The 27,467-nt window shown below is 45.7% G+C and overlaps 1 protein-coding gene and 1 pseudogene across 1 annotated transcript in view; one reads left to right on the forward strand and one right to left on the reverse strand.

Moving 5' to 3' along the window:
- Nucleotides 1–17,261: 17,261 nt before the first annotated feature.
- LOC144127165 (uncharacterized) overlaps nt 17,262–27,467 on the reverse strand; it is a 75,644-nt gene continuing 65,438 nt past the window's right edge. The window contains exon 2 of the mRNA XM_077660465.1: nt 17,262–19,232. Within this exon, the coding sequence (XP_077516591.1) occupies nt 18,850–19,232 (383 nt within the window). The 3' untranslated portion in view covers nt 17,262–18,849. The remainder of the gene's footprint in view (nt 19,233–27,467) is intronic.
- Nucleotides 22,153–25,321, forward strand: LOC144102375 (uncharacterized; annotated as a pseudogene).

A 27,467-nucleotide genomic window follows, 5' to 3' on the forward strand; every position in this document is an offset into this window, starting at 1 on the left:
ACGACAGCAGAGACGACGATACCAGAGGGGCCCACGATGGTTTCTGTCGCACACGGAATACGTGAAACCGCAGATAGATGCCACAAGCGAGGGTGACTGCAGCAGCAGCAGTGATGAGTGCGGTGACCCTGGACGACGGCCAAGATGACGGTGCCGCTGGACCGCACGGTGGTGCTGTGCCACAGTTTAACGCTGCAGTGCTTCTTCATCAATGCGTACTGGACTTATGACGCCAAAAACACTGCCTGGCTCGTCGACGACATTGGCTGAGGAAGTTGTTCTGATAATGGCCTTCGTTGTCGCTAACGGGCTGATTAGGGCAGTGCTTGATGCCTTGTCCGGGTATTGGTCAGGCCTGCCGCACTCAGATTACCTCTTTAAAAAGTTGTGAGCGCCGAAATGTGCAAGCTTCTTTCAAAGTCATTTTTACTGCGAAGTGTGCATGTCTCCCCTCCAAGCCAGCAAAGACAGAAGCTAGCTTGCAAAGTGTGCAAAACACAACCAGAAGTGTGCATTTTTAAGAAAAGAGGCTGTTTTTTGTGATAATGAACCTCAGGGGACAGATTTGCCTTCGCAGGGAAAAATAATTTTCTGCTGAACACCGCTTTGTTGCTCCTTCAAGAAGCGCACTTAACATAACACGTTTTCTAAGGAGTACTTGTAGCTAGGCTTATTGGCGCATATTTAGGAAAGGTACAGGAGCGCAAAGTATGGACAAAGGTGAAGTGATTTTGACATGCCAGCATATTCACCCTTATGCAGAGGGACAGACCGCGAACATTCACGCATTTATCGACAACAGCTATACTCGGGTACAACTTAAGAACACTGCACTTTTACCCGTCAAAGGACCTCCTTCCAGCCAGTGGCGTCGGCCGATTCTCATGACCCTGCTGATGTGACCAAGCAGGGAGCGGCGGACGAAAGGGGGCATCCCTTCCCACTGTGTCCAGGGATAGAACCCTCTGTTCATTGCGAACTGCCTGCAAGGTTGAGCACTATGATATTCTTAACTTAACACCGGTGCTGTGCGATGAGCATGTGATGCTTCGTGCTCCTCAGGGCATCCATACTCCAGCACAGTGCATGTCGCAGGTCCAGCTTTTGTGCTTCTCTTCAGCGAATAATTGACCACACAAATCTGATGCTTCCACTTGTAGAGTAACACTCATGCTGGTAGCATTGTGTGCCTAAGCTACGTTTTGAGCTACTTTTACTGCATATCACAACAAGTTACTTAGAGCATGTAGCTCATAGCATGGTAACGGCTAAGCCACTCCGATATGAAACAGGCTAGCAGATGCTAACATCCACCCTGAAACATTCAATCAGAGATACTACCGGGGTACTGTGCAAACCTGAAGAAATAAATGAGAGACAGGAGATGGCGGGAATTTCTTTTAGCATCTGCTCGTGGTTACCTGCCTTCTGGTGGCACTGAGTAGTTGTGGTAGTTATGGCTGCCCTTTTGTGGTCATTAGCAATGCCAACATTCAGGGTGAGCTTGTCGTGGCACACTCTGTACGGATTACTAATTCCCAGGAGAGTTGTCAGCGTACTCTCCACAGCATTTTGAACTTGTTGCAGCCCATGTTGCCCATTGTTTATGTCCTAAAAAAACAGGTAGTCGCTGACATAGTTATAAAAGCATTCCAACGCAGTTTGCAAGGCCCTCTTTTTATAGCAAAGAAAAATGCCCTCTACAGAAATATAGCACTTGGCTTTAAAAGCAAGTTCATCATTGTTTCTTGCTGTTCCTTTTTAGAATGAAACAACTCATCTAGCTCTTCATGTTATCATGATTGATGCTGAAATATGTTGAACTATGATCGTTATGTTAGCATAAAGTTAAAAACATGCCAATATGTAACGTGCGCACAGGCCCCTTCCTTTCTTCTCCACAATTTGTGCTGCAGTGTTCCGGCTATAATTCTGCCGTACTGATATCATTTTGATGGGACTGTAATATATAAACCTTAAATGTACACAGGTCAATGTATTTGTTGTAACCCACAGCTGACTGAAATGCCTGTAAACAACCCTCACAATCCTGGGATAAATTGTATATGTGTTGCATTAAAAGGTATCTTAAAACTGTTCTCATCCTTAGCCAAGGCATTTTTGGTGTAAACTGTCTTTGCATTCTCTGTTTTACATGACCAACCAGTTCAGTTCATGACAGCTCATCACTAACTTTTTTATGTCAGTCTGCGAACACCAAAGGTGGAGCGTTAGGTAACATTTTAAATGGACACTGAAGATAAATTCTATTTGCTACGTGTCAACACATTCCTGCATTCCAATGACGAAGTGGTTACTTTAATTGAAAAACTTTTTAAGCTGGTAAAGTTAAAAAATTGAATACAGATATCACCACCACCAGCCCTTTTCTCAAGGAAATTGTGGTGGTGTCAAGACTGGTTTCCCGCCATTCACTTTGTAGCAGGGATGACAGAGTATTTCTCAGTCTAGATATGAATTTGAATGAAGTAGCGAGCAAAACAAACTCATTTTTAAATCCAGTTTTCGCAACAATAAATATATATTTTGCTGCTGAAGAAGTAACAGAATTGCTAGAAAGGGCCGTACAACGTATTTTTACTGAGAAGAGGAATTGCATGGACATGTCCTTAGTGTCCCTTTGAGAAGTAGTACGTATTTTCTTTTGTGTGTTGTGTAAACTATAGTTGAATACAACTCAAGAATGAAGTGGTAAATACTCCTCTATATTCATCTCGCAAGTTGTTTGCATGGAAGGTACGACAACCTGAGCCAATCAGGATGGCGCACACTATATAATTGGGTTGCTGCGTGCCTGCCACAATCATTGCCTTGTGACAGGCAGCTCCATTCTTGTAAATGAAGATGTACTAGTGTTTAGGCTGTTTATTTCTTCAGCAGGTGACACTTGATGTCTTTTTTATTTTTATTTTTGTTTTGTTTTTAGATGGGTGGACATGTTCGCATAGTAAAGAGGGCATATATGGACTACTTTTCTTTTTGTCATTACCTGTAAATATTCAGTTCTTATGTTGTCACGCCACAGTTGTTTGGAAGTACATTTATTCACTCCATTGTGGCCTATGCCCAAGGAAGCTGAGTCAAATCCAGGTGAGGGCAGCCACATGTTAATAGAGGTGAAGTGGAAAACACGCCTCCTTGCTGTGCTCTGTCAGCGCATATGCGATTGAAATTAACTTGGAGCCCTCCACCATGGCGTCTGCAATAGCTGATCAGAGACAATGTCATTCTGATTTTTGATAATCTCATTGTGGCAGTGCTCGAAGTGCTCGGATTGTATACGCAGACATTTATTGGGTCACACTGGCCTGTTAACGGGCTCACATCTCATCGTCATCATCAAAACTCGCATGAACACTGCTGGTTGTGTCCTCCTCCATGCTCATTACGCCTGGTCCTTTGAGAGGCATCTGCCACTTCATTCTTAAGTTGTATTCGAGTATAGTTAATATGGAGAATTGTAACCGATATTGTATGTCACTTGCTGCTGTGTTGTCCGTGTGGTGTGTGTACAAAACTTACTCTTGTGCCATGATATATTATGTAGTGTTTTGTGTATTATGTAGGCTTTCATTGAACAGATGGTATTGATGGATTCTATTTGTACGAGCGGTGTTCAGTATATTTTTTACCTCCTGGTCTGTAACACGTTTATTAACTCATGAAAGGGAAAGATGTTACATGGAAAAGAAAGGTTGATGTTCCCACTTTTCACAATGTTTTCAATTTGCACATGGCACCATTGATATTGAAGTAGTCGCAAGCAAAATGTTAGTATTCATCAGTGCACAGTTAGAACAGCTTTTCGAAACCAAATTTTGGATTAGCAGAAGGTGTTCTCCTTATCAATATCCACCGTCGAATGAATCCTATTTGTGGTGATGTGCATGTTATGTTTCCAGTCAGAAGGTCGGTACAAACTGTACGTACATGCAAGATATAGTTGTGTTGAGTGTTAAAGACGAGGAGCGCAGTGGATGCTGCTGTCTGCATCTCACACCTGAGCTCGTGGCACATGTGGATGAATTTATTCGTGATGATTGCCACATTAAGGAGACGGTTATTGCGGGCATTCTTGAACTTCAGGATGCTGAAGGACCGTGCACTATTGCTTAAAGTTTGTCCCAAAAAATCCATAATTTAACGTGACAGTGCTTGGCATGACAACAAGTTAGGTGGCAAAACCGCCGTGTTGAATAAGCTGCAGTTTCGGGATGCTCTGCCTCACCCATCCACAGTTCTGACCTAGTGCCTTGTAGCTGCTGGCTATTCCGTAGCTGGAGAAACATTTCAAGACCTTTAGTGCCCAGTTGGGGCCACCAGCCTCATTCTTCTCTTAGGGCATGTAGACAATATGCATCGATGACGCAAGGGCATCAGTGTAAGTGGGGCACTGTATCAAAAAATGAATTAAACCTCTGAAAAAAGATCTGAAGCTTTATTTTTACAATAATATCTTTCACTTTCAGTAATTAGCACGTTATAGACAAGGAGGCAAATTATTGAACACACCTCTCGAGCTTAGGGTATATGTATAGGGAATTTTTGGATCTGAATAGTCACTTCCTTATTATTGGAGGCTTCTTGAGTCTTTTATCTCATGGACCAATGTTTTGTGGCCTCATTATCTATTATATTTTAGATAGTGTCCTTCGGTTAATTATACTTCATTTCCCGATGGTTTTCTAAACCTTTTTTGCGAATATGTGTGCTTCAGCTGAGATGTAGCTTTGAAACAGCACAGTATAGAAATGCCTTATGCTAGTTCATATATGTTTTACTAAGCTCATACAACCTAGAATGGTACTTTACTTGGGATTTAACATCCCACCCCGTTAGAGGGACTTATTTTGATCACCTGTGGTTTTTAATTATGAGCTCAAGTGCACCGCGTGAAAGAAAAGATGAAATGTAATCCCTTTATTTTCATATGAGTCATATAAAAGGCACACAAATGAGTGATACGAGAGCTGCATATTGGCTCAAATGAGTGATACAAAAGACGCATATCGGCCCATTCGAGTGATACGAGAGCCATATTTCAGCTCAAACAACTGATACGAGAGATTCGTATCAGCCGAAGCGAGGGATACGAGGGACACATATTGCCTATACGAGAGATACGAAGGACACATATTGCCCCCGAGGGATATGAGGGACATATATCAGCCCATAAGAGACACATGTTGTCTCAATGAGACGCATATTGGGCATATATCATCTCTTCTGACCACTTACTAGACACATAAATTCATACGAGACAGATATGCATCCATAGGAGATTTTTCGATAGGGATGATTTTTCAGTTCACTACGATGCAGTCGTAACGGCTGTGCCTTGATAGGTATTCAGCACAGGGGCACGTTATTATCAAAATAACCAGTGAGCCACCACATTCACGGCATAGTTATTATTTCAATAATTTTATTGGCATTTGTAACAAATCAATCACCCACATTTTTTTAGGCTTCAAGTGAACCGAATTTTTCTTGCCGCTGCATGTACGTTCTCGACTGCGAAAGATTTAAACCATGCCTCAAAGTGAAATCCTAACGAGCGCATATACTATCGGCACCATTACCGCCTTTTTACTGCTTTCATAATTAAGTTTTATAGCCACGTGGAATGTAGCAGTCGCGTCGGTGCATTAGTAAAACGTGGATAAAATGCCGACCATCCATGTTACTGCTTCAGATGTGCTTATATGTTGTCACAGGAACTGCGCTAGCATATTTTGTTCCATAAACATAACCTAGGGCTGTATTTTATGTTTTTTTTTCACTTTCTCTTTCTCATTTAGTCGTACATGCAGCACTGAGGTGAAGCACGCTTTACATTTTTGAAAGGAACATCCTTGCACCTCGACGGCACTACCAGGAGTATTAGGGTCACACGCACCCGTTCATGCAAACTTCTAAAATTCATGGGTGCAGGATGGGAGCATGCGTAATAGAAACTCCTATTTTTATGGTGTAAGGGTGCGCATGGAATTATGCTCCCTTTAAAGGTGTGAAATCTTTTACAGTGTGTTAGGCTGCTTTTACAGTGTGTGTTAGACTATCGCAAATCTGTCCCCAGTTGGATCGGAAGAGCTCCTCAGAGTGCTCATTAATTTGTGTTTGCAGTGCGGCAGCCGCTTTTTAAGGGTTCGATTGAGATTCTGCCCTTTCCAGCGCTCTAGGATGCTATGGTGGACCTCCCATAGGTGGGCTGGGCGAGTGCCGAGGGTGGGCGTATCTGCTGTGGTGTCAAGGGTTAGATTGTGTGCGGAGACATCGTTCATGAGTGATGACACCCACTGGTGATGTCTGTAATGTGAGCGTCAGGAAGGGCCGCCCGTGCGCTGCTGACCGCATCGCAGTTGGTGAGTTTGTGTGTTAAGTGAAGGGTCGTTCTTTGTACGGTACTGTAAAGGGCGCTGTACGATCACTTTTTTCCGCATGCGCACGCGTCATTGCGACCATGCGCACGGGCGCTTGAGGGCGCGTTGCGGATGAGGTGCTGTGCGGTAAAGTTTGCAGCATGCGATCGAGCAGACGATTCCGGCGTTACGATTGGTGCGCTCGTCAATGCCGCCCGTGCGGCAGCACAGGCATCTTCAGTAGCGAAACACGAAGATATCTTGCCGTACGAATATACACACATTGGTATTGTGGCTCATCCGAGACATGTTCAGCTGTGAGATTGTTCGTAGCAGGTAAAACCGCGATCGGCTGTGATAGCCATGGATCTCGGCGCGGCCGATTCTGATGTCCGCGAACGAAGTAGCAACAAACTTTGCAAAACCACAGGAAAGGTTCTAAAACAGCGTCGCGGGCAACGATTAACGTTTGCGCTATTTCCACTTCGGAAAGTGAAAAAAAGGCATCACACCGCGATCTTGACACGACTCGTTCGACCGTTAGCGGGCGGGCTAGACTCCGCTGAAGACCGCCCATATATGCAACTGTTCTAACTACGAAATAAGATTTTTGCCTCCTAATATTTGATGAGTGCCCCATTGAAAGTTACCGTATGCCCTAACATGCAATAACATTTTCAGAACGACGACGCGATTAGTATAGCGAATTCTTCAGGTCAATGATGCGGGACTAGAACAAGCTATAGGTTAGTAGTAAATATTCGATCATTTGTAATTATAACAGGGAAATTCACATAGCTGAGCACCGGCACAGTTCAAATCATGAGTTTTTAAATCTAGCACACAGCAGTCTTTTTACATGTATTTTAATTGCCTTTATTTTTAGCTTTTTCATTAATTCATGCACACTTTAGTTGTCATCTATAAACGTTTGTTACTGTAAAGTAAACAGGCCTCCTTGCTGTCTTATCTACTTAACTGTTATTGCAATAGACACTTATCTATTCGTCGATATATGTAGTGTGTATGAATTGTGCATGTATTAAAAATTCCATATTTTAGCACTCTGCTGTCGAATACGAACCCAAATACACAAGAAAATTATGACAACCCCAGTAATATGGAATATGTAAAATCAGTTGTAACTGTAGCAGTTGTGCATTTCATAGAAGAGACCGTGCCACAGTACTGCTTTCTCCCTGTAATGTTATTCGGTCCGTTAGAAAAGCCAAAATTGAAATAGCACAGTGTGGTGACAATTAAAGGGGCTAAACCACCTATCACTGCGCTGAAATGCACAACTTTGTTTTTTGCACAGCGACAGCGGGCGACCAGTTTTATTTTAGCAGTCATTCCTTAGGTCATATTGCAATGGCAATTGACAAGCTGAAATGCAGCAGTGCAAACAAGCCTGGAGAGTTGTGCTCAGAGCCAATCAATGGTAATACATGCAGAAACAACCTGGCATGTTTTCTGTACAACTCCAAAAAATTCTGAAAGTGCCCATTTGAATGAAAACAAAGTGGTTGCTTAGTACTTAGTAAAAGGCCATACCTGCCTTTTACCTTCAGTGTAAACATAACATGATGTAGGAGTTGGTAAACTGGCTTATATCTGGAAGGCTCCTGGTTGAGGTTGGGAAAGAGTACTTCATATATTCAGAAAAACAGGATGCACTGACTACGCATAGTGGTCCTCTCAAGCAGAATTTGTAACGATATATTTATAAGGTGAAAGCTGTGTTGTTGTAAGACACAATGAAATAAAAAATAAGCGTATAAGTGTGTGTAGGGCATACACGCGTATATCCTCTCTATAGCTGTACAGTAATGTTTAAGACTCTTTTCTGAGCAGAAAAAAATGGGGTATCGTAACAGTGATTGTGGCTAACAAAACAGCAGATAAAAGTGGGCATTTTCTGCACAACGTGTCATGTATAAAATTTTAGAACGTGCTAGCTGTTGTGGGGTTTGACATGGGGAGATAAGTACGTTCTCCCCACTCAATCGCGGCTGACACGGTTCAAATCCGCCCGGACCCCACCCCGTGATCGCGTACGCTACCGAGCGCACGCCGACCACGGCGGGCCTTGCTCTGGGGGAACAAAGGAACGACACATTGGCTGACACAAACAGGCATTTATTGCTACAGAAACAATAACGCCAGCTAGCAACAAGGTACGCTAATGAATCAAGGACGTCCGACTCACCAGCAAGGTTCCGAGCGAATGTTCGCCCGCGCTAGGGCAAGGGATATAAACTCCGCAGGCCGGACGGGACGAGTACGGGAGCCTGTCTCCCCGTCGCTTCTTCGCCCCGTCCGCGAAGAGCGGAGACCCGAGCGACGCGTCCGCTCAGGGTGATTATCCCGGCCGAAGAGACCCCATCTCCCGCGGGCAGGCTTCAGCAGTCTCCCGCGCAGCGACGCTGGCGCCCTCTCTTGCCAGTTAATGTAACTGACAAGGGAATCCGCTCAGCCTCGAGGTGAGACCGCCGCTGCACGGTGCATCGCGGGAAAGCAAACTCAGGGGCTGCAGGGCAGGTCCCCACACTGTTGCTATTAGCAACAACTGCAAAGTAAAGCTTGTTTTATTGCCAGTTTGGTTTTCAAACTGGCAAAGTTCTCTTTAGGGATACCTTATGTGAAAATGGCTTAGCCGCAAACCTAACTGCTTGAAGATTTTTGCCTAGGCTATGCCTGCTTCTCGGCTTCATACATGGAGTGTATGTGAATTTAAACAGTCCTAGAAGGACTGCATGTATTAGGCAAACAAAAGTCTTGTTTTGTGGCCTTTTTTTCAAAATAATGCACCAAAATGATAACCCTCCTTAGGGCCTTATATGAAGTCTCGTGTTACTAGTGTAAGAAAAATAGCAACTCTATGAATGAATTAATATTGAGCACAGGTTTGTGCCTATCCGTGCGTTTGAATGCAGTCAATGTAAGAAAATCACATTCACACGCAAATTCACAGCAGATGTAATCTCACTCCATTCATGACAACCGAACTGTATGTGAAACTTAGCTTCATTACAGAGAAGGAAGCGCCCTTTTATAAACGCTGTAAATGCTGGCCCCATAACATACCTGACTGGCCATTTCCGATGAGGATAAGGATCAAATGACACACGCACATAAAAGTCACATGCGTAAACACACGCACCTAGCATTTTAACCACATCACATAATTGAAGTCTCCGTGTTGCTTCGCTTGAAACAGGGTAGGATAGAAGCACAAAGGAAATACTGACATATATCAGCTCGCAATAGAGAGGGGTATTGCTGACAGCAAAAACTATTATTGCAGTCCTATTAACATTGGCAAATAGGCCATTCCCGAGCACGCAGATGGTTGTCCTTGAGGGTTGGAATGTTGATATTGATAGCGGGATGGCAGACCATATAGCAATCAATGAGGACTAGTTAAATGAAACAGTGAAAGGAAGCAATTCAGCAATGTGGGCTAGTTGGTTGCACATTTGATGGGAATAACGCGCTACACACGGACAAGAACCGACAACTGAAACGAAGGACACAGGACAAGTATGGACTAACAACTAAAATCCATTCTGGTACGAGGGCACATCAATACATTTCATTCACCTGCTCAAAACAATCAGTTCATTGCCACCGGCTGTGTCGCACGCTCCTTCGTTTCTTGATTAGATCTAACTCTTCACTTGATAACAACACTGAGGTTGTGCTTACGCACTCATCTACAATGGCCTCCCGTATCTCAAAGGCTTCTTTTTTTTTCTGTATTTCTTGTCCCTTGCACGAGCTAAAATGGTAGTCTCTTCAAAGTAAGGTGAACATTTGTGATTTGCACAATGGGGGGCTGGTCCTGTGTCCGTCGTTTCAGTGGTCGGTTTTCCTCCGTGCGTAGCACGTCATTCTCATCAAGTGAAAGGAAGGTCATTAATGAATGTAAGAAATTGGGAAGGGCCAAGTACAATACCTTTGAGGTTGCCCGAGTTTTCAAAAAAAGAAAGGCAGGATGGGGCCAAGAGTTAGCATGGGCCAACTGCTGTTAACTGGCTAGGATCGCTTACATCCCGCTCAGTACAGTTATGATGCAAGACATTACTTTATAAAGGATTTTATCGCATGCTTTCTCAAAGAGACTAAGGTGCAAGTGTATGCCACGAAGAACGAAAAGTTGGCTATCACATGAATGCTTTTCAAAAAGCGTACCGATCTGGAAGGAACAATTTAATGGGCCACAAAAATTTAGCAGTGTGAGAGTATATAGTGTTTTTCACGATTAGGAATCCATGCTAGTCATAGAAATGGTGCAATGATTTGGTGCTTGTGATATTATCAGAACTAAAAAAATTTACCACATTCTGTTCTATGCAGCCATGCCTCATTAATATCCACCCTGTGATACGACGGCTCGCATTATGGACAGTTTTTCTGGGGATGAAACTTTATCAAAGCATGCATGCCTAAACATAGAAACTTGCTGTTTGAAAAAATGCCAGCGTTTAAATGCACGAAGCCCATTGGCACCCGCATATTTTTGTCGTGTAATATGGACTGCAATGCGAACATCTGGACTGTGGTAACCAGCTACTATAACATAGTGCAAGGACTGTTAGAAGTGTTTGGCGACAAATACAGACTGAATCATATGACTGTTGCACCCTGGAATTGGCCTCATACCCCTTGCAGCATAGCGTGCAGTTTTTGATAAACATTGAACTGCCAGGCACGCCGACTCTCTCCGCTTGCACTTTCTGACTGACAAAGTACTTCTCGTTCTGGTGTCAAAATCATTGGCACTGAAAGGCTCGGCGACTCATTTCCTGGCACACATTGTTCACTGTACGAATTATTTAATTAAGCCGCTGGCTGACTGTATAACCTTTTTGTCATAATCTCACAGATGTTTACTTGCAACACTAATTTAATGTTTTCTTTTTAACAGAGCACACAGGAAGCAGGAAAAAAAACTGCTCGAGTTAAAGCACGGCGGGCACGAGGAGAACTCAGCACAGGTGCAAAGCAGGGAATCTTCAAATACAATCCAAGCAGTGAGGAAATGGGTTGAACTTAAATGTGATCTGAACCTCGACAGGTCGATGGCTGCACCGGCACTATAGGATGTGCAGAAACGGCTCAATGTCAGCATTGGAGGGCCAACCACCGTGCAATAGCGCATAGCACATTTTGCAAAATCAGAATTAATCTTGTTAACGTGGTTTTGGCAATACGCACACATATGGCCCTGTCGCGACCATACGACAAATGTGAACAGATGTGCATCCACAGAAACCTATGGCTGAGCATTGTGGAAGGTGCAAACAAGCATCTACATTCAAGCAAACAAATTTAGAAATGCAGCAAATGCAAAGAAGGTGAAGGAAATCTAGGAAGCATTCTACATTTATGGCAAATACATTCTCCTAGGTCAACCATCGCCTTCATCCAGCAGGAATATAATGTTCACTGCAGGCAGTCACAGGTAAATAAGCACAGCAGATACACGTGTTCATGTGCATTGATGACATATGCGTCTAAGGGCTTCGAGAATGTCTCACACAAGCTGGTACAGCTTACTTAAGAAGCGCTAGTTAAAAACTGTTCGACACCAATAAAGCCAGGTTGTTGAGCACCTCGGCGACAGCAGTGTAGTGAAAGCAACAATAAATATGAGATCAGACGCTGATGCAAGGAGTACAGTTTCTATCCCGATTGTCGTGGCTCACGGAGCACTTCGATATAGCTGCATTTTACCAATAGCCATGGCAACCACGATAATGTACTTATATTGCAAGCATTTGTCTAAAATCCAGCTTCACTGCACGCTGCTAAGCAAAAATAAATTATAATCACAGCAGTTTACTGAAAGTGCTTTTGATTTTTAATCACGATTCACTATTATGGAAAACTCTGCATGTACAGTTCTGATCCAGAACCAAAGTGTTCATATTAATAAGGCAGAATTGTATATGGGTTCCTTGCTTTGAGAAGCGTAAGCATCTGCTGTGGTCTTTTTTTCTTTGTTGGCAATAAAATGAAATGCCCATGAATAAGAGCTGCACTAGTGGGCCCATATTGGATACTTCTGCATTGTGAAACACAGGTGAATGAGTTGCGACAATGGTTTTTGTTCGTACATAAGCGTTCCTGATCTGGTGATATGTTACAACCCAAACTTAACACTACTGCTTTGGCTCAGACCATGATCACATGCAGGGGAAGCTGTATTCATTCCATTTGTTACGAAAATATTTATTGCAGATATGGGCCCCCGCAGCCGGCAGGAAATAAAAAAAAACTCTCCAGGTGTGAGAGCTGCCATGCACACCGATGTTTTCACACAGAATTCACAGTGCCGCCGGCATACCATCGTAATCCGGCCACTCATAGTCGCAAATTGCACTTTATGGAGCACAATGGCGCAGAATGCTGGTGACGCTTCTGTAGTCCCGGCAGAAAACAGCCCAACGGCCGTGCAGCCGAGGTCGTTTCGCATACGCAATACACAACTTGCAGAATGGTCTCGTCGCACTCACGGCGGTTGTCTAACACAGTAGTACACCCGAACTACGATCGATATCGGTGATGGCTACGGCGCAGCACTACGACTTGTGCTCGCGATCACTGCAACCACTGCAACGATTGCGACTCGCTGCAGAGCGCGAAGTTAATTTCGTCACGTCGCACTCACGGCAGTTCTCAAACCCAGTACACACGCGTGCACCCGAACCAGGATCTGCTGTACAGCTCTGTACATTTCAGCACTCGGAAAACAAGGCGTGCGTAGTAAGCTTTTCAAACGTAATTATACTTGCAGGCGAGATCACTGACTGACGCGAAAGCACTCGTTCCGACTGCAATCATTTTCACTACACTGACGTTTGTCACTGCGCTGTGAAGCTTGCTGTATGCACAGGAAATTCACCCTGGGAAGCTGCTTCTCTCTGCTGTTCGTCAAGATCGTAGCGCGAATAAAAAACACTTGAAGCCATCACAAACGGCTCCAAATAAACACATCGCGACACCGGCACTGTTACGTCTAGCGTAGCCGCTCGGTCACCTCAGTGCAGACGACGACAAAACAACTTGGGGGAAACTGCCGCTTGCCGCAGTTGCACACAGTGAAGCTCGAAGTCGCTGTCAACACTCGTAAATGTATTTCTCGGCACAGCTACCACCTACTAGGCCTGGTTAAGTATAGAGGAGGCACTGCCTGGTTTTTCACACCGCTTCGCGGGCGGCCATCTTGCTGAGGAGGCGCGGCCTGGCACCGGTCCGCTGCTACGTCACGGGACAGCAGCCAATAGCGTGATGCGACCATCCGCTCATGCGGAAAAAAGTTGAAGTTGAACCAACTTGTGCGCACAGGTGATGCATTCATGCGCTGCATTGTTCGGCTCTTGCGAAGCCTTTGCGCACTGTCGCAATGATGCGTGCGCATGCGGGAAAAAAGTAATCGTAGTGATCTAATGCAAGAGCTTATGATTCAATTTCCGAAATTTGGCTGCCAAAATACGATCGAAATTGAGACCGGGAGACTCCACCCACCGGCAGCGACCGCCATATTGAAAGCTCTCGTGTGGTCACTAGCACGTGCACGGAGCAACGTCGTCTTCTCTCGTTGCTGCAATATGCGCAGCGAAGTCTCATTCCCCCCTGCTCTTTCGCGGGCGATCGAAGTAGAAGTCGTCCCCCATATATGAATTACTGGTACCGCAAAAGCGATAATAACAGTAACGCAGTTTTTCTTAGGTATAGGTAGGGTCCGGTCACGCTATAGGCCGATGCGACGGCGAACGTCGGTCGGTGGGCTGATCGGTACGCAAATGCCGTCGCTGACGCAGTGGTCTGTCACGCTAGACCGACGACGACGCCAGCACCATCAACGATCGCGTACTGTAGTTAGAGTCAACTTAGTGGGAACCAGAAGAAAGTGGTAGGGGACTATAGTTGGTATGACATTCTATAAACTTAAGAATTTTAAAACTTATTGTACCGTATGCTAACCACGGCGATATACGCGATGTGCGTGCACCAGCGAAGATGTTCTTTCATTGGGTGCCTGCGCATAGAACCGATAGGCGAGGCAAGCGACACGGGCAGAAAACGCCACACGATGGTGCCGCTCGCCGCCGTCGCCTGGGCTTGTGCGGCCGAGCGAAAGCTTCACGTCCGGTGAGGCAACGGCCGGAAAAAACTGCGCTTGTGTACCATATCCGTATTCAAAAAAGCGAAACAAGCAACTACATATCATATCTTCACACTTTTTTACTAATTAGTGAGGAACTTTTGCCATATTCTTGAAAATTCGGTTGACGGTGAACCGCCGGCACCTTTCGTGACGAGGCCTTGCGAGTACGCAGGATTCGTGTGTGCGATTTCGCCGATTGCGGAGAACGAATTCGCACGTTTTAGCGCCTGCGAATAGCTATCGAGCGTAATTTTGGCTACAGTGCCCTCAAAGCGATGGCTGTTTACACCGCAGGACGCGAGTACAATATGGGGGAAGTGCCGATATATGTGACCCGGTCTACCTAGCATGTGCAGAAGGCAGCTTGCAGCAGCCGGCGGCGTCGACTGTGCACAACAAATCTGGTTGTTGTCATTAATTCAAGTAATGCCCGAACGTTTATTTAGCTAAGCCGATTTAAAATTAAATTTTTGTGACATAAGAGAAAGCAGATACAATTAGCGGAAATCGCCGGTATACTACGCGAAGCGTTCCCTATAGGCAGGCGATGTAGCATCATCAGCGATTATTGCAGTGTTATCATGGTAAGTAAATGAGTAAAAGTAAAATTTGTGAGCAAGAGCACGTAATATTTAAGATAAGGATAACCCACCTGGCATTTTATGCCACGCAAACGAGTAGTACTGTTTGCGCACAGCCATGTAAACAACCTCAGCGCGGAGCAGCAGTTGTAATCGTCGCACTCCTGGGGCGTTGTTGCATGAGCTTCGAGATTAGTCCATCTGTGGGCCAGCGTGAATTTTGGGACGCCGGGACGTAGAGAGAGACATTGAAACACGGAACACAGCACTGCATAGATAGAATCATACCAACTAGCCCAGAAGAATGCCATTTTGCAGTACCTCGATATTAGCAAACGCACAGCTCGGCGTGTTCGCTCAGTGAAGGTACCAAGACGCTGGGCAGCACTACAATCTATGAGAACTATTACAGAATTTACATAAGTCCGCACGTAACAGTCTCTACTCATCAGTCGTGACTGTGGCTCCGATGACAGCTCCCGAACCGTCAGCGTGGCTTAATTGCTGCCGACGCCGGCTCCTCGGCGCTCGGACATGCTTGATATCCGGCCACTCAAGCCAGCGCTCAAAAGCATATCACATGCTACATTAGGATGAGGCCGCTGAAGTGCTGGCTGGAGTTCTTTGCAAGAACTTCACTGTCATTATCGGCTACGGGATCAATCGTAACGCTGGCAAGACGCTGGTGTAAACGTAAACGAAGCAACGGTAGCGACGGCTGATACATGCCTTTAACGTCTGGCCGGCGGTAGCTTTTATTTCGACTGCTGCTAGACAGCACTACCGCACTGCTTGTTTCCAGCAATCACGGAGTACGAGCTTTACGTCATGTTTCATGCCACTTTTTCCTATTTGGGATCAGATAGTCCAGGGTTTGAATCGGAGCGGCGGGAAAAATTTTCAACTTCGAATCCAAACCTCTTAGCAATAAATCCATCTTTCGCTGCTGGACAAGTGCCAACAAAGACAAATGCCGAGCTATCGCACTTTGCTAACAAACAAAAAAAATTCATGGAGCAGTCCTCAGTCTCTTTAACTAGGTCATAGACCTAGCACGAATGAGACCTCAGGTTACTGGCGCGGAAAGAAGTCTTTTCTGCGGAATTACAGAACCTGTAAAGCCTGCTCTCCAGAAGCGGAAGGATAAGATGTTCCCAGTAAACCGGGTGAGAGAAATTACTGAACGAGAAATGGGCATCCGGGTCCAGGGACAGCCCCCAAACTTACCAAGATATTCAGCATAGTGACTGTAGCGGACCCCCTATAAACCCGCGGACAAGACGCTCACCAAAAATCAAGCGAGCGCATGGCGACGGCTACAGACGATCTTACCTACCCACACCGGCTCTACACTCCAGAATACATCCAGAGAGATACACACCAACATGCAAATTGTGCTCACAATCAGTTCCTTTGGGAATGTCCAGACCTACCCTTCACACACCCAACAGTCATTACAACCAAACAGTGGGAGGCTCTGTTCCGCAGCTCGGAGCCACGACTCAAGTGAGGTAGGAGGGCTGCGGAGGCCGCCGCGGCTCATAACCTTGGGGCCGTCTGATATGCAACCTTTCCCTAAAATCTCTCCGAAATAAAGTTGTTACCCACCTACCTATTATTATACTTTAACAATGGCTTTTGAGACACAAAAAACACGAAGCAAGCAAGCTGGTTGACATTAAGTATCACCCAACTTCTCCTCCAGCTCGAGCAAAGAAGAAAAAAAAGATGCCAGCTGGGAGCTATTCCTCCTGTGCATTCTTTTTCCTTCTATGTAAAAACAAACACAAGGTCTGGGGGAAAAGACTACGCACCGAAAACAATTTCACTTGTAGAATTTGAGCGTAAAATGCTGCAGGCATCACAAGGCACAATCATTAAAGGATTAAAAAAAATTTACCTCTTCATTTCCTGACCAAAATGCACGCGATTTTCATTCTTGTTGCATGAACGAAGAAATAAAGTCTTGTCGCGTTGCTTGGCCGAGAAAGGCCCGACAGCTTGGACCTGAACAGAATGTCTCAGTACCTCGTTAAGCAATCAGGATGCAAGCAGAACACACACACTCAATTCATTAAATTTTTATTTTCGTTTTAACAGATGTTCAGACAATCACTGATAACCACTGCGCAGCCTCGCTCGGACTGCGTGGTCGGTTTGACATCAAACATGAAAACTAAAATATGTGCTGTATCGACAGACCATTAAATTAAAAGCACAAGGGAGAAAATGAAGTCCTACAAAAATTACTACATGAGCCATTTAAATATCAGATGAGGCAGTGTATTCGCCCCTTCAAAGCACAACAATGTTTTTAACTAGCAGGTCCCCGAAAGAGAGTGTAATGAAAAAAATAAACGACAGAAAACTGAAAAACACAAATCTCGTGACCACCTGCGGAGAGGAAAGCAATTGGTCATTTACAAAGAAAAGCAGAGGAACTCTCACATTGCCGGCTGGCCCGTAGTCTGGAGAAATGGCCCCGCTATCGGACGGAGTGAGTTTCATCAGTAAAAAAGCTGCTTGTCTGAAGAAAGCAGTTCGTCGTTTGTGTTAAATATTCGGCAGGAAGTGCTACCAGACAAATTCCTCGGTGGAAAAAGAAAGGCCAATATGTAACTTGAGCGCAGTGGTGTCTGAATGAAAACTGTGTGAGCGTACAAACTGTGTTGGATTTACGGAACCAAGCAATTCCAATATGCCGTGAGTAAAGGAATGTATGAGGGAGTGAAAAAGAGGAAGAGTGCCTGTAGTGTAGGGTTCCGAAATAACTTTGACCATCTGAGGTTTAGTGTGGACTGATCCCAGCTGAAAAGTCCATTGGTTCCAATTGAAATTCCAACTGGTATTATATGGAACCAATTGGAGTTACTGGGTTCCGGTTTCGGAGTTACTGATCACAAAGATAACTTGCTTTCGAGGGTGGCCTGAAGAATGCAATTATTGCTTTGCTCAATAGGCATATGGGCTGTACATTGACCACAGATAGGCATATAACTGCAAAAAACATAATCGAAACGTCTGAGCTTAATCCAGGTTCAGTACAAAGCTGCTAAAGGCGCCATTCTTCAATATGTGATAGCTCAAGTCACGTGACAAGAAGCACAAAAGGCGAGGCGTAAAGAATGCCGGCGTAAACCATGCAGTAATTTTTCATAAAAGCAGCATATCTTCCAGCTGATGTTTTGCCCCATTTCCGTTTTGCTATTTTTTATTACAGTGCTATTGACTCAAATGTTATAGAAAAGAAAGGATAGCTGATGGTAAATATTGCTAACATGACAGAATTCCGCGCAGTGGTCAGATGCTGCAGAGTTCTGAAACTGAACCAGTGACAATTCACCACACAATGTCATACTAGTGCTTCAAAAATTCTTATTAAATAAGGCATGCATGGTTAAAGCTTGATGATTTACCCCGAGACTAACCACAAGATATGAAACTCAAGGCAAATGGCCCTGGGAAGCATTGCAAGTTTCCAGGGTGGACTTTCCGTCATAACGAAGACTGGATGATCGAAAACAAAGAAAAAATGTAGCATACCAAGTTTGACTTTTGCTGGAGTTTCCTGCAGCATCACCGTTCACCACACTGCTTTCTTTTTCCTTTTCCAATAGCTCTTCAGATGTCATTGGATGCAGAAAACAGGGAAAGCAATAATGAAAGTATAACTGAGACTCGGAAAAAAAGGAGAGATCCACGGCACTGGTCACTTGTGGTCCAAATGCAGGATATGCACCACGTGTGTCCGTCCCTTGGGCGGCTTGCCGTCGGCGCCAGACTTGGCCGACTCGTGGGCGCCCACCTGAAGGGCCTCGCCCCAGATCTGGGTGATCTTGTCGATGGGATTTCGGCACCCTTTGCAGCGGCACTTCGCGCAGCTCGAGCCGGCCACGTAGCACGGGCACCGCTGGCCCAAGCACGTCAGATTGCCAGGGTTGATGCTCGCCGCGCCGCACCGGCAGCCCCGGCGCCCCGACGCCGACACCGGTGGCTGCGGGTAGTGCAGCACCGCAGCCGTGGGCAGCGCCGCCGTCGAAGTGGTGCCGCTGTACTCTGATGAGTCCGAACCGTTGCTGCTCAGCTCCAGCACTGCACATACACGCGCGCGTCGGACGTCAGTTGGCCACTGGCCCAGAACAACTGGCATACTTACGACCGTTTGCCGTTGTTTCAATTCTTTCGCCTATTTAGCAGCTGCTTCCGCGGACGGCACAGATGCGGACATCTCTTCTCGCGCGCCGGCGCTTAGGCGTGCGCGCCGCGTGGCTGCAAAAAAGCGGACCGCTCGCACAGAGAGATTTAATTTTACCATAGCCCGATCCGCGATCCGCTACCGTGATCCGTTTTCGCGGCGGCCCAGCTGCGCCTTGAAGAACCGGTTCGCGATAGCGTATCGCACTATGCTAAATATTTAATTCTTTCTTTTGCTCAGCAAACGAGCGTGACGGTAAGGCTTTTGTTCTTTCTGGTGCCAAGGCGTAGGATGCGCAACATAGTGGCATAATGGCGAAGCCTCCTCACTGTAGCAGTTCCACGCAGAGCCAGAATTAACAGAACGCACTATACGGTCGCATAGTGCGTGTCACAGGCACCTGTTGCCATCCGGTAGCTCTGCGCACAACATTGCGCGCGAGGAAAATTACACGATAAACGCAATTGGTGTTTGCTGCTAATTCGGGCTGGGTGGCTCTTACACTACGGTATATGGTAGCTCCAAGAAAAGGCCTGAGAATATATGCCCACCGCAGCATTTTCGCTACACTGAGAGGGAGAATAATATGACACAGAAAATTCACTGAGTATTCAAAAATCCATTAAATACAATGGCAGGAAAATGCAGTCTTAATAGAATTTAACACTTGCTCTTACTGACTTACCCACATAAACCCAGATTGAACACAACATTCCACAGCACGGTCTCGTAGAAAGAATTTATGAAAACTCAAACCTCCCCGCAGAAGTAAACATTTGAGCTTGTATAGTTCGGACAAACGGAGAATAAAATGCGCAAAATTTTAGTACGCTCTGTCCGAAAAAGCTTATCAAGACCAATAAAATTTTATTTATCTAGCGCTCGCCCTTCCCCAGACTCAAGTACAGTCAAACCCGAATATCTTGAAATGGAAGGGAACGCGAAATAGCTCAATATATCGATGATTCGATATATAAAAATAGCAATAGATAAACTTGTCTGTAACCTACAAGCAAGAATACATTGCGCTAGTGCAGCGTTATACTTGCAGCTACATGCTGCCCGCCGGCGTTCTGGCAGCGCATAGCTCTCAAGGCACTGCTACGTGTAACCTGCTTTGCATCGAAGCTGCTATGGATGGTGCTTTGGAACTAGCCGCTACCTTATAGGGTACATAACCGTGCCACCGCAACATTATAAATAGAATTATCGGTCATTAAAATCAAGGTACACTAGGTTTCCACAATGCCTTGTCAGGGCCGCCGTCAACCTTTAGTTATATTGGCTGGCTTGGCAGCATGACAGCGATGTGGCGTGGAAAATGAGTACAAGAGACCGAAGGCCACCCTCAAGCAAACCCTCATTCACCTCGTCAAGCGGATTCACAGTGCTGATGCCGCTGCAAGCAGCTGCCAAAGGCCGAGCAGCTAATCAGTCCCGGAAAGTGACCGAAGAGTGCAGTTAGGAGAAGCACCACTTGCACGGCCGGTGCGCAGTTCGATGCACAGCGCAACTTTCATACATACTTTTACATGGCATATTCCAGGGGATAATCTGTGTGTTCGATAGAGCCAATATTTGAAATATCTGGACTCTACTGTAATACGATCTGCGCCAAACATCCTAAAGTACACTCAAAGCTGTTTTTTTTGCAAGCCTGTTATAAGCAGGTGTTGTGTTTTGAATAAGCATGCAGCAAATCAGGAAATATGAGGGGAAATTATTACTGTACCAGTGGGAAAAGATGAAACTCTCTCTTCCAGCATGTCCGGGTGACGAGTTATATTACTAGGACTTTTATGAAAAGCTCGCCGTTTCCGAATAGGACACCATTTGTAGATCTACGTGGCTAACTTCGCTGTGTGAGCCAATTCAGTGTCGGTGATGTTTATGACTGGCAACACACGCAATGCGTCACAACGGTAAGGACTGTTGGGAATTAGGAAGAACACTAAGTAGCAGAGATGTAGTCTCTTCCGCATAGCCTGAAGGTGACCTTATGATAACGCCTCGCTGAACGAATTAAGCGTATCTTCCACCACACCAGTGGGTGCCTTTTCAATAGCTGATGTAGTCAAAGCTGCCTCCACATCAGGTGCAGAATTAAGAAGGCCAGCATATAATAATGATTTTGTTTTAATTCCAACAATGCACAGGCATCTGTTCTAAAGGATCTGTTAAACACGCTGATGACATCGCCGTATGGGTAAAATAACTGCGGCACAGACAGCAGTTAGATGAAGTGGAAGAACCGTAGTTGAAAGCATGCTTTCCGCCACAAACTCGGCAGCGCATCACAGATTTGAACGCTCTACCACAGCGCACTTGCCGCCTGCAGTTCTAGATACGAACAAGCTAAAGAAGCTGACAGTCTATGTGGTATACAAATGAAGTTCTGGCGAGTAGAAGGAGCCAGAAAATGTATGAATAGCCGATCCTGTCTTCCTCTCAGCTGCAACAGCGCACCAAATTGACACGATGCACCGGCATCCTCGAAGCTCTCGAGCACATTCCAAAGAGATGAAAGTCAGCCCACACTATGCTTCTAATGCTGGCTAGATGATGTAGATGTGAACCATTATTTGCCTTTTCATTCTTAAAAGCCTTACAGAGAACAGAGACCTCGGAAATATCCGTGCGAGACTTTCGGCTGCTTCCAATTATTGCTCTGGGCCGCGTTGTCTCCGTGTCATCCCCGATCTCTTATTCGAACGAAACAATCCGGCCTTGGTCATAATCAAGTAGCATTCGGCGAAGGCGCTTATCGCAACTGTGGTAAGCACGGGAAGAAACTTTCACTTATAGCGATAGCCCACCATGGTACCCAATGTCTTCCACTGCTTTTGCCTGCTTCGTTTTGTGACGGTGGAGGTATGCGTTCCTGTAGTCCTTGTAGGCTGCACTTGACAAAATATGCTGGTATATTTATGTCGTGTCCATTGTAGTCTCGTGTTAATTGCAGGACTAAAAGGTTAACTTACTGAGAACTACAGCGCAGTAGCAACACGGACAAGAAAGTCGGACACAAACACAGATGCTGGCTAACAACCTCGCCAGCGCCTGTGTTTGCGTCCGTCTTTCTTGTCCGTGTTGCTACTGTCTGTATTCCTCAGTATGATGAACCAACAAGCCAGCCACTACATATTAAGGTTAACTTCATCAGGCGAGGTGAAGGTCACAAAATTTTAGTTCAGTGAAATTGTGTATAAATACACAGCTTTTGCCAAAATACAGAAGGAGAAAACTAAATCTAGCATACACTTTGAAGCGCATGCTTGTTTGAGTTCTCTCTTTATCTGTAAAACAGTTATACATGGTGCCACTGAAACTGAACTTATTACTCTCTGCCGTGCATTATCTATAATTCCTTGTAGTGTAGTGCATGGTTAACCTGGAAGCTTTCTCCGTCCAGCTTACTGGCACGAGGCGTATATTTAAATGGCCCTCTGCAGCACTTTGTATTTGATAGCGTAATGATTTTTGAGTGGACAACTGTCAAATGTGCTCATGAGGTTGTAAATAAATATTTCTTTGCTAGAATGAATTTAGAATTTTATGCATGAGATCCCTGAGCAAGGTTTTTGAAGTCGGGTTCTTTGCTTGCTATGCTCGCACAAAAGTGGCCTAGATACTGGCCACACTTTATTCACGCTTTCTGGTGAATAGCACAACCCTCTCAGATTTAGGCCGCATGAATGTGCACATGCTTGCTTTCTGCCGATTCGTGAAGAATGCTGTCATGCATGGTCAAGTCCTAGCTTAGTGTTCAACCTGCCTTTTAATGCTGCTCTTGATGTTGAATATTGCAATCTGCCTCCATTGCATATGTTTCGGTAGCTGGCCGTGTCAACAGTGCCTTCTTTTGCAGCAGTGAGGACAAGAAAAATCCTTCAGTATTTTTTTTCAGTCTTGAATAATGTATTTATCTTCATTGCAGGTTTTTGCGTGGCTGGCCATGCCAGGAATGCTGTCTTATACAGCAGTCAGGTTGGGCAAATATACTAAAAAGTTTAAGTACTTGACCCTGAATGCAAAATTTAGTATCATAACGTGTTCATAATGAAGGCCATGTCAACAATGACTTTTGATTCACAACTCCAGGAGCCACTCATACAGGTGAAAGAAACTTAAATGGCCAAAAGTGCCTATAGTAACACGGCAGGGGAGGATTTATGGGGGAGGGGCTGTCGCCTCCTTCCCAAAACCTGATATTTTACACAGGAAAACCATACAGAACCCCTTTCTCTCTAAGAAAAAAGTCCAAGAAATAAATGTTTAAAATGGGACCGCCCCCCTTAAGAATGATCCATAAATACTAACTTGTACCACTGCAAAATAGCATGGTTCACATCCACAGATCTAATTTGGTGTATAATATACATGACCGTAACTTTTCAGACTGCTTCTAGAAGTTTAGGAGTACCCACTGGCTGCAGTAAATGTTCCAAAGTGTTGTGCATTATTTCAATGCTGTGTTTCATATTTAACGTGCAGAGCTGCAGCTATATGCACCAAGTTTCTTTACTTGGTGAAATACTAGCTTGTAATGTCACTGCATAGGCTTCTGCTTGTGACGCCATCAAAGGAGGATGCTTTTTGTGGAGCTACAGCGACCTTGTTCGAAGCTAAGTGCTTTTGATATTTGTTTTTGTACATGCTGTAGGGGTGGTGGTTTTAAGCCGTGTTAGGGGCAGGAAGGCTAGCGGATGTGCGTGTGCCGTAGGGCTTTGTTTGGGAATTTTGGCGGGCTTTTACATTAAGTAGTTAGCCAGACGATGGGTTCGCAAGCTAGGAAAGCCAGGGTGGATGGGGAGCTAGTGCAGTGCGAGGAGTGAAAGCGTTGGTATTATTTGGATGAGATTGATTTTGGGAGCTTAGCCAAGGCAGTCCAAGAGGCTAGCTTCGCGTTCAAGCTGTGTAAGCATTATGAGGAGGCCGTTCGGACGTTGGAAGTGGAATGGGCAGCTAGGATTAAGGAATTCAATGGGGACCTGAAGGTGGAGCGAGAGGAACAGATTAAGCTAGAAACTCAGGTCGCCAAGTCGCTTAAGAGGGAGGGGACTAAGGCCGTCCTGATGGAGCGAATTGTGGGCAAGCTGAAAGACGAGCGGGAAAACCAGGCCCAGCTAGAAGAGCAGGTGGAAGAGCTCATGTTACGGCAGGCAGGTCACTGCGGTTCGGGGCAGCGTCAGGTGATGGACGAGGAGAGTGTGGTACCTCTAAAGACAGTTGTTCCTCACGCAGAAGGTAGCTGTAACAAGGAGGATCATCGACCCTACCGCGTGGCAGCGCAGCAGGCTTTGAATGGGGAAGACGGAAAGGTAACAACGGACATGATGACATGCAACAGTAGTGTACGACAGCAGGAGAGCCGGCTAGCGCGATTCGGAGGGCAACAGTCGCAGGCAGGAAGCGAACGGTTACAGCACAGAAGGGTTCTGGTAGTAGTGGGTGACTCAAACATATCGAGGGTTGAGGAATGCATTTTAATGAGAGTGAAGGCGGACAGGTGGGTGCAGGTGGAGGCCCAGTCAGGGAAGTGCATGGTAGATGCAATGACCAAAGCTCAGGAGGTGGTAGGGGACAACATGGATAACGAACACCTTGTAGTTATCCATGCTGGTCTCAATGATGTGCTTAAGGGGAGGAGCCAGAATCTCGAGAAACAGAAGCGGGGATGTGTAGCCTTAGAGAGGCCTCTGAGAGGGTGCATGTGACCATATGCACAATTTCAGAGGTCCAGAGGCAGTCTAGCGGGATGAAAAGTAGGGTAGTTGAGGCTAATACTCTAATTAGATTAATGAGTCAACGACTAAGATACGAGGTAAAGGAAGTTAACAGGAATGTGTACAAGGCCGGCTTCCACCCTTTTGCACAGGATGGCATTCGCTACAGTGGTGCCACTGGCAAAGAGGGTGGGGGTAGGATAGGTCGCCAGGCTACAGTGTTTCTGGGGGGACCAAGAGCCCTGAGGGCACGAGTGTAGACAAGGATGAACCAAGATCAAAGGGACGATGGAACCATACGAGAAGAAATAGACGCAAGCACCAGTGCTAAGTTAATTCAGATATAGGGTAAATTAACATGCATGGTGGCAGGAATAGGCTGAAATGGGAAGAACTAGAAGAACAGTTAAGGCAGGAGGAATTAATGTTACATGGTTCAGTCGAAACACGTCTTAGGGACATGGAGCAACAACCTTGTAATCCAGACTATGCATGGTTTGGTTTGGTTTATGGGTGTTTAACGTCCCAATGCGACTCAGGCTATGAGAGACGCCGTAGTGAAGGGCTCCGGAAATTTCGACTACCTGGGGTTCTTTAACGTGCACTGACATCGCACAGTACACGGACCTCTAGAATTTCGCCTCCATCCAAATTGGACCGCCGCGGCTGGGATCGAACACGCGTCTTTCGGGCCAGCAGCCGAGCCAGACTATGCATGGGAATATTGCAATAGAACAGAGGGCAGCAGAAAGGAGATGGAATTAGGACGTTCATACATAAAAATTGGAGGACGCTTAAGCTTCGCCTTAAAGAGTGGAACGCGACAGCATGTTGTAGCACTGCCAGGGAGCCCACAGAACGCCATCGCCTGTTCGGCGCGACGCCTTGCCTGTTAGACAACTGGCTCTGCTGCGTACCGTGAAACGGACGCGCGGAGTGGCAAATGACTTAAAATCGCTGCCAGGCGCCTTGCCGAAACGCGCAGTACTCAAGTTGCAGTCGTAGTTCGTCGGCACATCGTTCTTGACAAACCCGATGCCACGAACGCCAGCATAGCTTCCGCGCCGAACGAATGGGCAGCAAGCCGCAAGCTTCGTGGTGAGCGCGCTTTGGATGTGTGCTGCGTCGTTCGCCGCTCACCGCGTGATTCCTGCGTGCCCGCGCGGCCCCACTGCGCCCGAACGAGACGAGCGGGAGGCGCTGCTGTCGCGCGCTATCTGTTGGGGCAGTGGCGTACATTGCAAGGAGGAGGAGGAGGAGAGAGAGGAGGGATTTTTCGCTCACGGCCAACGAGGAAGACAGAAAAATGGTAGATTGTATCGCAAGCGACGTTGATGAGCTAGGAGGACAGGGCGAGATAATTATATTAGGCGACATGAATGCACACATAGGAGACCTGGATGGGTACACAGATTCGACAGAAAGCATACTGCTGGATATGTGCGACAGGCATGATTTCTTTGCATGCAACAGTACCGAGAAATGTAAAGGGCTCGTGACTTGGGAGGCAGGGAGTCTGCACTCGACGATAGGTTATGCACTTATGTCCCATAGGATGTATAATAGGTTAGGGGTAATAAGCATACATTACCATGGCTCCAGAAGTCTAGGCAATGACACACAAACGTATCAAGCCGTGTTCCAGAAGAGAAACAAATGTAGAACTGAAGGGAGATGTACAATCAGACGGAAAATTTTACTCAGAAAAGCAATTTGAAGCAGCAGCCAAGCAAATTGAGAAAAAAATATTTCAGGATAAGGAAACACAATGGACTTATACCATATTAATTCGATTACTTGAGCTAGAGCTAGCTAAGGTGCGAGTGAGGAAAAAGGGAAAAAAAGACGCAAACCCAAGAGTTGGTGGGGTGAGGAGGTCAAGAAGGCTATAGTAAAACGTCAAGAAGCGTCCAAGGAACGCAGATATTCCAAGAAGAGGGGAGAAGGCAAAGCTGAAGTAGACAGCAAACGGGATACCTTCATAAAGTGTAGAAGGAAAGCATCCTATTTGATCAACGAGAAAAATTAGAAGAAAGGGTGCCCAGTGGATATCAAAAGTATATAAAAAAGATAGAAAAACAGCTCATAAATTTCGGAAACTTCTCAACTCCATGAGTAATAAGACTAAGCTAGAGCAAAGGTTTATAGTTACAGACCAGGGCATTCGGCTAGAAAGGGACGAAGCAATAGAACATATAGGAACAAGGATGACAGCAAAATTTTAAAAACAAGGAAATGTTGCACATAATTTATCGAAGGAGGCTAGTCCGGTTACTGCAATTGTTTCACTTGGACAAAGAAAGTGGGAAAGAGCAGAGAAGAAGGTTCCTAGTAGCACGTCGAGAGGACCAGATGGTATTGTGACTGTGTTAATAAAGAAGCTAGGTCCAAAATCCAAGCAAACAT

Source organism: Amblyomma americanum, chromosome 1 (assembly GCF_052857255.1).
Source record: "Amblyomma americanum isolate KBUSLIRL-KWMA chromosome 1, ASM5285725v1, whole genome shotgun sequence".
Taxonomy (NCBI): Eukaryota; Metazoa; Arthropoda; class Arachnida; order Ixodida; family Ixodidae; genus Amblyomma; species Amblyomma americanum.